The sequence below is a fragment of the Oncorhynchus clarkii genome, chromosome 33 (genome assembly GCF_045791955.1).
Source record: "Oncorhynchus clarkii lewisi isolate Uvic-CL-2024 chromosome 33, UVic_Ocla_1.0, whole genome shotgun sequence".
NCBI classification, from domain to species: domain Eukaryota; kingdom Metazoa; phylum Chordata; class Actinopteri; order Salmoniformes; family Salmonidae; genus Oncorhynchus; species Oncorhynchus clarkii.
The window spans coordinates 7,881-19,994 of NC_092179.1; the positions used below are offsets into that span (position 1 = coordinate 7,881).

At 39.7% G+C, this 12,114-nt stretch overlaps 1 protein-coding gene across 12 annotated transcripts in view; it reads left to right on the forward strand.

Moving 5' to 3' along the window:
• Nucleotides 1-2,616: 2,616 nt before the first annotated feature.
• The window catches only part of LOC139393272 (BRCA2 DNA repair associated), a 30,648-nt gene continuing 21,150 nt past the window's right edge, over nucleotides 2,617-12,114 (forward strand). For 5 of the 12 annotated variants that reach the window (XM_071141776.1, XM_071141782.1, XM_071141783.1 and 2 more), the window contains exons 1-10: nucleotides 3,298-3,533; nucleotides 6,889-6,963; nucleotides 7,091-7,339; nucleotides 10,032-10,092; nucleotides 10,266-10,315; nucleotides 10,416-10,444; nucleotides 10,526-10,652; nucleotides 10,741-10,802; nucleotides 11,041-11,131; nucleotides 11,243-12,016. In XM_071141776.1, coding sequence (XP_070997877.1) covers nucleotides 6,912-6,963; nucleotides 7,091-7,339; nucleotides 10,032-10,092; nucleotides 10,266-10,315; nucleotides 10,416-10,444; nucleotides 10,526-10,652; nucleotides 10,741-10,802; nucleotides 11,041-11,131; nucleotides 11,243-12,016 — 1,495 coding nt within the window. In that variant the 5' untranslated portion in view covers nucleotides 3,298-3,533; nucleotides 6,889-6,911. Of the gene's footprint in view, nucleotides 2,750-3,297; nucleotides 3,534-6,888; nucleotides 6,964-7,090; nucleotides 7,340-10,031; nucleotides 10,093-10,265; nucleotides 10,316-10,415; nucleotides 10,445-10,525; nucleotides 10,653-10,740; nucleotides 10,803-11,040; nucleotides 11,132-11,242; nucleotides 12,017-12,114 lie in introns of those variants that run through there. The other 7 variants (XM_071141781.1, XM_071141786.1, XM_071141777.1 and 4 more) reach the window with 6 other exon arrangements.

Genomic DNA, 12,114 nt, shown 5'->3' on the forward strand with positions numbered 1-12,114 from the left:
CTAACATCTCTGGAGAGACCTGAAAATAGCTGTGCATCAACGCTCCTCATCCAACCTAACAGAGCTTGAGAGGATCTGCGGAGAAGAATGGGAGAAACTCCCCGAATACAGTGTGCCAAGCTTGTACCGTCATACCCAAGAAGACTCGAGGCTGTAAATGCTGCCAAATGTGCTGAGTACTGAGTAAAGGTTTTGAACACTTATGTAAATGTGATATTTAAAAAATATATATAAATCGTGTCCAATCAATTGAATTTACCACAGGTGGAGTCCAATAAAGTTGTAGAAATATCTCAAGGATGATCAATGGAAACAGGATGAACCTGAGCTCAATTTCAAATCTCATAGCAAAGGGTCTAAATACTTAAGTTGTGCCCCAAGGTGGGATCGAACCATGTCTCATTAGCAGCAAAATAAGTTGTTGTTTGGGGTTAACGGCAGATCAAAAAGCATTAAACATGTATGGCAATTCAGCTAGCTAGCTTGCAGTTGCTAGCTAATTAGTCTTGGGATGTAAACGTTGAGTTGTTATTTTACCTGAAATGCACAAGGTCTGACAATTAATCCACACATAAAACGGTCAACCAAATCGTTTTTAGTCATCTCTCCTCCTTTCCGGCTTTTCCTTCTTTGGACTTTATATGGCGATTGGCGTCTTAACTTTCATAATAAGGTATATTACCACAGCCGACCAACCGAACTCAGTTCATCTTTCAATCACTCACATGGGTAAAACCAATGAGGAGATGGCATGTGGGTATATGCTTCTATAAACTAGGAGATGGGACAGGCAGGACTTGCACCGCGTTCAGCGTCACAAATAGAACTGACTTCTATTTTAGTGCTTGGAAACGCAGACACTCGTTGGCGCTCGTGAGCATTGTGGGTGCAATGATTGAATAACATGTATGTGTACATTTATTTGGAACGCGAGCGGTGTGGTCAGCATATAATGGTCATCACGCGCCGAACTGCATACGTAAAGGCCGTCAAATCAACTCAACTGCATTCCTTCGATATAAAGTTGTTTTGTTGAAAATGAAAATGTGTCAGTTTGTTACTTTCACAAGGTTGGAGTAAAAACATGTTAAACTGCTTTAGACATTGGCTCAAATCTAGGTTTTGCCTTTGGATTTCAAGAAAATTAACAGCTAAAGGGGAAAAAAAATCTGTTTTTATTTATTTTACCTTTATTTAACTAGGCATGTCAGTTACGAACACATTGTTATTTATAATGACGGCCTACCCCGGCCACACTCGGACGACAGTGGGCGAAGTTAAGTCAAAGACAGTGGTTAAATGTTCTGACTATATTTTTTTCATTCAAGTACAGTGGGGCAAAAAAGTATTTAGTCAGCCAGCTATACTTATTTTCCACCATAATTTGCAAATAAATTCATAAAAAATCCTACAATGTGATTTTCTGGATTTTTTTTCTCATTTTGTCTGTCATAGTTGAAGTGTACCTATGATGAAAATTACAGGTCTCTCTCATCTTTTTAAGTGGGAGAACTTGCACAATTGGTGGCTGACTAAATACTTTTTTGCCCCACTGTATCTCAGTTTTTAGCCCACTCAGTTGGTGGTGGCAATACATCTTTCTGGATGTAGTCCGCCAATAAAATCTTGAAGAAGAAGAAGCAGCATGTTCTGACTAGAGGTGAGGCCAAATGTGAGATAAGAGCCTTTTTGATAGACGTGTGGCAGGAGAGACAGGACTCTGAGCCCAAGGGCCGGATATGCCCTCCAAGAAAGGTTGGTGGACCAAAATTCAAAAGTCAGATTAGGAAGGAAGAGGTGGCATTTGCTAGATTGCGCCTAGGACATTGTACAAAAGCTCATCATTAGTTTTGGTTGGCAAGCATGTGAATGGCACAGATAGAACAACGAGACAGATATTTCACTGGATGTATAAATATGTAGCATCCGCTTGGTGTTTCCACCAAATATGGTAGTGAAAGGAGGCCCAGTGGCCAGCAGTTGGAGAAGACAGATTTTGGCCTACATTCTGCAAAAGTCATAGATTAAACATTGGATATCAATAGTTTTCTGTTCACAAAACTAGAATATGTTATGAACATAGTTGACGAAGTTTTGTAGACTTTAGCTTATGCCAAAGTATATATTTTTATTTTAAATGCGTTATTTAGGAGTGCAAAGGCGAATTGAACTATTGAACATGCGTATTTCACAGACTAGACTTGGCCCGTTCGTGCTTGCCTTTGCCCACCTCCTTGATTGTTCTGCCCACAAGGACTAATTTGTTACCATTGGAAACGACAGGCTGTGGTCTATCTTTGTTTAGTTATAAAACATGTTTGTTAATGTGTCGTTATATTGTTGTAAGTATTTTGAAGTGACTGAAAGATTGAAGTGTAGGGTCACTGAGGTTGGACGAGATTTTGAAGATGGGCTTATTTGAAGAGTAGGGCTCTTTTTTATTTTCTCAGAAGTACTGCGTTAGGTAGGAGGATTTAGAAATGTGGCGCTAATGTTGTAAATCGTAATTGACCCACACACTCCAGCAGAGTAGGTGTCGGCATGCACCTTAAACGTATGTTTGCGGACCGCCCATTGCACCATGGAAAAAGAAGGTTCTGACTGATACAGTCTGACAAACATTTTACGTTACCTTATTAAGCAGTCAAAGGAAGTCATAGCTATCGGTCTGTTTTCTGTGTAAGGACTGCTAGCTACAGTGCACTCATGTTTACCCCTGCTGTGAGAAGGAGAACAAGACATTTGTTATGTAATTTATTTTTATATCTTGCACCTAGCGTGCTAGCTGTCATCACTTTTTTTTAATCAGTGTTGGTTTGTTGTTAGCTATCTAGCTAGTTAACGTTAGATGTCTTTATGTAACGTTACCAATCTTCATATCGTTAACTTTTCAGCTTACTAACGTTAGCTCTCTCTAGCTAAGTATGGACTAACAGTGGTAACTCGTTATCTGTTGTTAGCTATCTTGCTAGTTATCTTTAGATGTCTTTATGTAACGTTACCAAGCTAGTTAAATCTTCATATCGTTAACTTTTCAGTTGACTAACGTTAGCTCTCTAGCTAAATATGGACTAACAGTTAGTGGTAACAACTCCTTGTGACAACTGTATTAGTTAGCTACTAAGCTAGGTGCGTTTTAGCAACGCTAGTATTTAACTTACGAACTAGTTGTTTGACCCCCTGAAAAGTCTGCCGGAAGCCAGCAGTGAAATACAGTTCAATTTCAATTTACTATGTTTACTATGATCATTATGCAGGGGGAATATGGAACATATACCGTGGGTCTTGCAGTTCCTCCGGGAGGTCAGTTCCTTACTGCTTACCTCAAGTCAAAGTCCCCCACAATGTCTTGCTTTTTTGTGCCGTTTATGGCGCACTTGCAGGACTGTTATTTTGACATGAGGTAAGCGGAGAGGAAGTGGGTCTACAACTGACCCATGTTTGGAAAGTTTAATTAATGTTCTATTATATGCTTTTTCTCAACTTCAACTTCGCCCCCATCATAAGGACCAACCTTACGGACAATTGGCAGAGTAAGTTGAAATTACATTTTTATTTAACGAATGGCTTTCGGCTATGGAACGCCATTTGGGTATTTGCGTGTCAAACAATATACACGTCAAAAAATATATGCACGTCAAAACACTATTTGACTCGTCAAATAAACTTTTAATTTGACACGTCAAATAACACAATTCTATTATAGAAGGTTGTGTGTACTGAATTTGCACGTGCAGGCCAAGCGCCACCACTGTCAAAGCTGTACAAAAATATGCCTGTAAACAAGTACACCATCCACGAACGATGTGTTTACCATACCGTGTTGGTAATAAGTAATTATTTGTTCGACCGAATGGGATAACGTCTGTGTGAGCATTTTTAAATACGATAAGGATCCAACGAACATGATCAATGTTTGCATGTATATTTGATATTTGATGTTATTAGCAACTTCTGGGGTAGCTAGCTTTAGCTTGGTACCTAGCTTGCACCAATGCAACCAGCTTGAAAACAATGACCAGTAGAAACTGCAGTCATTATACATTTTCTTAGCAATGATTTAGGAATCCATGTGAGTAAGTGTTAGCTAGGTAGTCACTTGTTGTTCTATTAAAATCGAACTTCAGTTCATGAAAATAACTAGCTAGCCAGCTACTTAACCTTGTTGCCCAAAGCTAACGTTATAAACAGCCAGCTAGCTGAATTTGGCTAGTGAGGCTTGACCAGACCGGGTTATTGTGTTGTGAAGTTAGCCACAATAGTGGAATGTGCTTTTCACCTTCAAAATAAGTCCCTTTTTGAAAGTGATGCAGAAGGAATCATGCCTAATTTAGACAAAACAATGTTAAACAAGGTTGGAATGTGGAGCAATGAAATGGGTTATCAGTCTTCGGTGACACCCACAGAACACAACTGAAGAGTTGATGCAAATATTGGCATCATAGCTCTTATTAAATTAAAGGTTAAATAAAATAAAAAGTAAAACATACAACAAAAAATGCAGGACTTTGACTGTGGGAAATTACCTCCCCAGTCAGAGTATTGACATTAATATTGCACTGTACCGCCTTACCCCCTTAGCTAACATGCTAAGTAGTTGCAAAGTATCTTAAAAGTAGCTAATAAAATGCTAAAGTTGTCTGTGAGATTCTAACTTGCAAGACGTTACTGTTATATGCCCACCTACCCACCCCGACCAACCACCCAGTAACCATTTGTCTTATGTTACATTTGGTATGGTTATATTTGGTATGGTTACATATAAAACTAATTTGAGTGTCCCGGATTTACATTTACTATGTCACGTCTCGTCTATAAGAACAGGCTGAGCTAACAGATGGCTTGCCACAGAGTGTATTCAGAAAGTATTCAGAACCCTTGACTTATTCCACATTTTACGTTACAGCCTTATTCTAAAATTGATTAAATAGTCTGCCTTCTCCCCCGATTGCTCAGTTTGGCCGGGCGGCCAGCTGTGAGAAGAGTCTTGGTGGTTACAAACTTCTTCCATTTTAAGAATGATGGAGGTCAATGTGTTCTTGGGGACCTTCAATGCTGCAGACATTTTTTGATACCCTTCCCCAGATCTGTGCCTCGACACAATCCTGTCTCAGCACTGTATAGACAATTCCTTCGACCTCATGGCTTGGTTTTTGCTCTGAAATACACTGTCAACTGTTGGCCCTTACAGGTGTGTGCTTTTCCAAATCATGTACAATCAATTGAATTTACCATCTCAAGGATGATCAATGGAAACAAGATGCAACTGCGGTCAATTTTGAGGGTATACCGCGGTCAGTATTCAGGGTCTGAATACTTACAGTACCAATCAAAAACACATATGGAATCATGTAACCAAGAAAGTGTTAAACAAATCAAAATATATTTTATATTTGAGATTCTTCAAAGTAGCCACCCTTTGCCTTGATGACAGCTTTGCACACTCTTGGCATTCTCTCAACCAGCTTCACCTGGAATGCTTTTCCAACTGTCTTGAAGGTGTTTCCACATACTGAGCACCTGTTGGCTGCTTTTCCTAAACTCTGCGGTCCAACTCATCCCGAACCATCTCAATTGGGTTGAGGTCGGGTGATTGTGGAGAACAGGTCCTCTCATGCAGCACTCCATCACTCTCCTTCTTGGTCAAGTAGCCCTTACACAGCCTGGAGTCAAATGATAGTCCCGCTAAGTGCAAACCAGATGGGATTACATATTGCTGCAGAATGCTATGGTAGCCATGCTGGTTAAGTTTCCCTTCAATTCAAAATAAATCACTGACAATGTCACCAGCAAAGCACCACCACCTCCATGCAGTGGGAACCACACATGCAGAGATCATCCGTTCACCTACCCTGCGTCACAGGCACGGCGGTTGGAACCAAAAATCTTAAATTTGGACTCAACAGACCAAAGCACAGATTTCCACCAGTCTAATGTTAATTGCTTGTGTTTCTTGACCCTAGCAAGTCTCTTATTGCTGTCCTTTAGTAGTGGTTTATTTGAATCAATTTTACAGCGAAGGCCTGTTCCACAGTCTCCTCTGAACAGTTGATGTTGAGATGTGTCTGTTACTTGAGCTCTGAAGCATTTATCTAGGCTGCAATTTCTGAGTCTGGTAACTATTGAACGTATCCTCTATAGCAGAGGTAACTCTGGGTCTTCCTGTCCTGTGGCGGTCTTCATGAGAGCCAGTTTGATCATAGCGCTTGATGGTTTTTGCGACTGCACTTGAAGAAACTTTCAAAGTTCTTGAAATGTTCTGCCTTGACTGACCTTAATATCTTCAAGTAATGATGCTGTCGTTTCTCTTTGCTTATTTGAGCTGTTCTTGCCATAATATGGCCTTGGTCCTTTACCAAATAGGCCTATATTCTGTATTCCACCTCTACCTTGTTACAAGGTGACTACCTCATGAAGCTGTTTGAGAGAATGCCAAGAGTGCAAGTCTGTCATCAAGGCAAAGGGTGGCTACTTTGAAGAATCTCAAAAATAAAATATATTTGGATGTGTTTAACACTTTTGGTTATTACATGATTCCATATGTTAGTTAATAGTTGATGTTTTCACTATTATTCTACAAAGTGGAAAATGTTAAATAAAATAAATACCTTGAATGAAATGAGTAGGTGTGTCAACCTTTGACTGGTACTGTATGTAAATAAGGTCTTTGTTTTTATTAATGTCTAAACTTTCGCTTTGGCATTATGGGGTAGTGTGTTTAGATTGCTGAAACATTTTAATTGATTAAAGTTTAGAATAAGGCTGTAAAATAACAAAGGGTCTGAATAGTTTGCGACTGCACTGTAGGTTTGCCAGTCGTGAATGCTGCATATAGACTAGCTATTTGCTTATCTAGCTAAGTAAACTTTAATAATCAACTCGTTTCAGGCATACCACAGATGACCTAAGACATGGACATAAGGAGAAACATGTTTGATGCTTTCAAGGATCAAATATGGGAAGGTAGCAAGTCATGTTTTTAACTTTGCATCTAATTTTCTCATTATAATCATATTAATGTACCTGCTAGCAATGATATTGTCATATAATTTATACTGACTCTTCTCTATTCCATATCCTTTCAATGAAGAGTTGGGACCTTTGAACCCAAACTGGTTTGAAGAGCTCACTGCTAAAGCTTCCAGTCGGGATTGGGGTGATACAGAGAAAGATAATCCCGGTACTGCAATATCTTGTGGACAAGATGGCAGTTTCAAAACACCATTGGGGAAATGTCCCCTTGATGGTGATATGTTCTCTACCCCGAAGATTTTCAGGCAAAGAAGACCACAGTCTCCTGAGACATTGATAGAAGATGCAGTGTTTTTTCCTGATCAAGGTAGAGAAAGATTTGTTTGCACTGTTAAAATAAACTATTCTAAATTTCATCATTGACTTACCCTAGCCCAAAATGTACTGTTAAGGATTGTTGGCAAGCCTACTCCTTTCACATCCAAGGACCTACACTACTGTTTAAAAGTTTGGGATCACTTAAATGTCCTTGTTTTTTAATTTGAAAGAAAAGCAGTACAATTGTCAATTTTAAAATAACATTGTATTGATCATAAATACAGTGTAGACATTGTTAAAATTGTAAATTACTATTGTAGCTAGAAACACCTTTTTTAATTATAATTTTTTTTGTTTAATATCTAAATAGGTGTACAGAGGCCCATTATCAGCAACCATCACTCACTTCCAATGGCACGTTGTGTTAGCTAATCCAAGTTGATCATTTTAAAAGGCTAATTGATCATTAGAAAACCCTTTTGCAATTGTTAGCACAGCTGAAAACTGTTGTCCTGATTTAAAGAAGCAATAAAACTATTGAGATGCAACTTACATCTTGATGTTGGTCACACAGAAAACATTGGTGAAGTGAAATTAAAACAACTTATTTAAAAAATGGAAAAGTGATGCATGCATATGTAATCACCCTTTTGCTATGAAGCCCCTAAATACGATTTGGTGCAACCAATTACCTCCAGAAGTCACATCATTATTTAGATTGCACACAGGTGGACTTTATTTTAGTGTCACATGATCTCAGTTTACATAGTTGAAGTCGGAAGTTTACATACACATTAGCCAAATACATTTAAACTCAGTTTTTCACAATTCCTGACATTTAATCCTAGTAAAGATTCCCTGTCTTAGGTCAGTTAGGATCACCACTTTATTTTAAGAATGTGAAATGTCAGAATAATAGAGTGATTTCTTTCAGCTTTTATTTCTTTCATCACATTCCCAGTGGGTCAGAAGTTTACATACACTTAATTAGTATTTGGTAGCATTGCCTTTAAATTGCTTAACTTGGGTCAAATGTTTCGGGTAGCCTTCCACAAGCTTCCCACAATATGTTGGGTGAATTTTGGCCCATTCCTCCTGACAGCTGGTGTAACTGAGTCAGGTTTGTAGGCCTCCTTGCTCACACACGCTTTTTCAGTTCTGCCCACAAATTTTCTATAGGATTGAGGTCAGAGCTTTGATGGCCACTCCAATACCTTGACTTTGTTGTCCTTAAGCCATTATGCCACAACGTTGGAAGTATGCTTGGGGTCATTGTCCATTTGGAAGACCCATTTGCGACCAAGCTTTAACTTCCTGACTGATGTCTTGAGATGTTACGTCAATATATCCACATAATTTCCTGCCTCATGATGCCATCTATTTTGTGAAGTGCACCAGTCCCTCCTGCAGCCAAGCACCCCCACAACATGATGCTGCCACCCCCGTGCTTCACGGTTGGGATGGTGTTCTTCGGCTTGCAAGCCTCCCCCTTTTTCCTCCAACCGTTATGGTTATGGATGGTCATTATGGCCAAACAGTTCTATTTTTGTTTCATCAGACTAGAGGACATTTCTCCAAAAAGTACGATCTTTGTCCCCATGTGCAGTTGCAAACCGTAGTCTGGCTTTTTTATGGTGGTTTTGGAGCAATAGCTTCTTCCTTGCTGAGCGGCCTGTCAGGTTATGTCGATATAGGACTCGTTTGACTGTGGATCTAGATACTTTTGTACCTGTTTCCTCCAGCATCTTCACCAGGTCCTTTGCTGTCGTTCTGGGATTGATTTGCACTTTTTGCACCAAATTACGTTCATCTCTAGGAGACAGAACACATCTCCTTCCTGAGCGGTATGATGGCTGCGTGGTCCCATGCTGTTTATACATGCGTACTATTGTTTGTACAGATGAACGTGGGAGCAATTTCCAAACGCCTGAAGGTACCAAGGATGAGCCAGACTTGTGGAGGTCTACAAAAATCGTTTTCCCCTGAGGTCTTGGCTGATTTATTTTTGGAATATTCCATGATGTCAAGCAGAGACACTGAGTTTGAAAGTTGGCCTTGAAATACAGCCACAGGTATACTTCCAATTGACTCAAATCAAAGGCTTCTAAAGCCATGACATTTTCTGGAATTTTCCAAGCTGTTTAAAGGCACAGTCAACTTAATGTATGTAAACGTCTGACCCACTGTAATTGTGATACAGTAAAATAATCTGTCTAAACAATTGTTGGAAAAATTACTTGTCATGCACAAAGTAGATGTCCTAACCGAGTTGCCAAAACTCTAGTTTGTTAACAAGAAATTTGTGGAGTGGTTGAAAGACGAGTTTTATTGACTCCAACCTAAGTGTATGTAAACTTCTGACTTCAACTGTAGCTAATTGGAACTGATGGGCGCCTCTCTTCCGTAAAGCTTTAACATGGAAATATTCCTTTTTGGGAATCTTGTTAAAAATGTGTCGTCATTTTATAATTTCTTTCATGAAAATAAATGAAAGTGAAGTTCCAAAAGTTTCCAAAACCGTATCGCAAGTGAGGATCTTTAACGTGTGGACAGAGCGTCAGAACAGTTGTACAAATTCCTGCTCCGTCATAAGTTCTTTAACTGAGAACCCTTCTTTGGTGAACGAGTGCTAGACCTACCTCTAACCAGTTGGCCTATCTCCTTTTTCCTGATTTTCTATGTTATCCCTGATTACGTGGCTGCGGAATGTGTGCACTGGTATTTTCCATTTTGCTGCTCAGGAACCTCTGCAACTGAAAAAATGGACACAAGCCCATGCTTATTTGGAAAATCAATAGACAGGTGAGAATGTCTGTCTCTTTTGTGCTGATACGTTGGCTTTTCACAAATGTGCTCATCTAAAAGTATACCTTGCTTTGCTAATGCCTGGATCCTGATATTCTGACCACCTGCTCAGAATGTGATGTCAGAACACCTGCTCTTGTGATGGTTGACATCAGTGGTTCTATTTTCAGCAGGACCCCCAGTAAATCCTATAGAACAAGGCTGCATGGAGACAGTTTTGGTAAGCTGACTGGGGACTTTTCATTGTTGATCGATGTTGATATTTATTATATTGTTATTTATTGTTTTGATTAAAAATTTGCACAACTTTCTTTTTACAGGGCTGCTTGACACACCGAAACACTCTACGGTAGGTGCAGCTGTTCTTGGGGAAATCTTTTTAAAACCAAACTAGTGTTTTTAAAGTTCCAATACACTTTTTTTTTTAAAGATCTTTTTATTTCAGCAGGCACACTCTGCCAAACGTATATCTGAAAGTCTTGGTGCACAGTTAGACCCTGATATGTCCTGGACCAGTTCTCTCAATACACCTGTCATGTCGCCCACCATAATTTTGAGTAAGTATGATACTGTATGAATTTGGGGTTTTATTATAATGGGAGTTTTACATTGGTTGTCTAAAATGGCATGTCCTCACCCTTGCAGCTAAAAGTGAGGAGCATAGTCCTATGTGCCCAGTAAGAATTGCTACCGATGAGCAGGTTATGGTGAGTATTCCATACAATCCTAGAAAAACTCATGGCAGGTTAAGGATAAACAGATTTGTCTTCTTCTAAAGATGTCTAATGCTATTGACTTGCTTTAATTTTAAAAACTAAATTGGATAAATAGTACAATATTGCTCCAGTACATTGGTGTCCCCTTGATTACACTTGGATACTCTACCCATGCTCAAGGCATTTGTGTATCAGACTTGTAGAGAAGGATTTGTCTGCCCTCATATAGTTTGTGCGAAAGCTTTTCCCTTCGGCCAAGGAGTCTAGAAGCACAATGCTGTCACCAGAACAGAATGATAGACCTCTCTGTCAACACAATGGTGAGTATTTGTTGAATGGTAACTACAGTAGTAAATATTGTAGAAGTTACTCTGCACAATAACACTGTGTAACAGATACAAGTACTGATTATTTCTCTGATATACCAACAGGACTAGATTCCCACTTGCCTGGTGTGATTGACATCTCCCCTGGCTTTCAAGACACGTTACCTGGTGACAGTGGCAGCCATTGGAAACAGACTTTACCAGATGCTATTGAGGACGGAGAAATCTGCAGCACAATGACCGGTGTCCTAGATGGAGCCGAGGATGTCCTCTCCATATTCTTCAGCAACAAAAGTTTGGCTTTACAACGGGTGAAGACCAACGAGAGAATCAAAAGGAAGCAAAGTGGCGCAACTAAGGAACACGTACCTACTTCTACAACGGAACATGACAAAGTATCCAGTGGGAGAGCAGGAGAATACCAACACACCAGGGAAACATCTGAGCCTCTTGAGTCCAGGACTGACATGAAGTCTGGGGATTTGGCGACTTCTCAGTGGACTCCAATAAATGTACCTAACTTTTTAGGCTATGATATGGATTCATTTCACCATGAGGGGTCTTCCTCTACTAAACACATAATTCCACAAGGTGGCAAAAGTGAAACATTCCGTGACTTCACTGGAAGCCAGCGGCCGGATCGTGGTTCCTCGAAGCACACTGTCCAGGTGGAGTCTGCTCTTTCCAGAAGAACATTACCATGCACCAGCCAGCCAGAGGGATCTCAATTGACAGGGTCTGTAGTCGAAAGCTCTCTAGAACACACATTTCCCAGGAAAACAAGGACATTTGTTTACTGTGTCCAAAATCCACTTCTGTCAGTGCAAGAGAAATATGTTACTCAGATGTTACCTGCATCACCTGGAACTGCTCCCAGAGGTAAGATTGTAATGCTGTTTTTTAATCTCATTCCATTTATTGTATTGATTTCTTTCATTCAATGAAACGATTTCACTGATATATATTTATATATATTG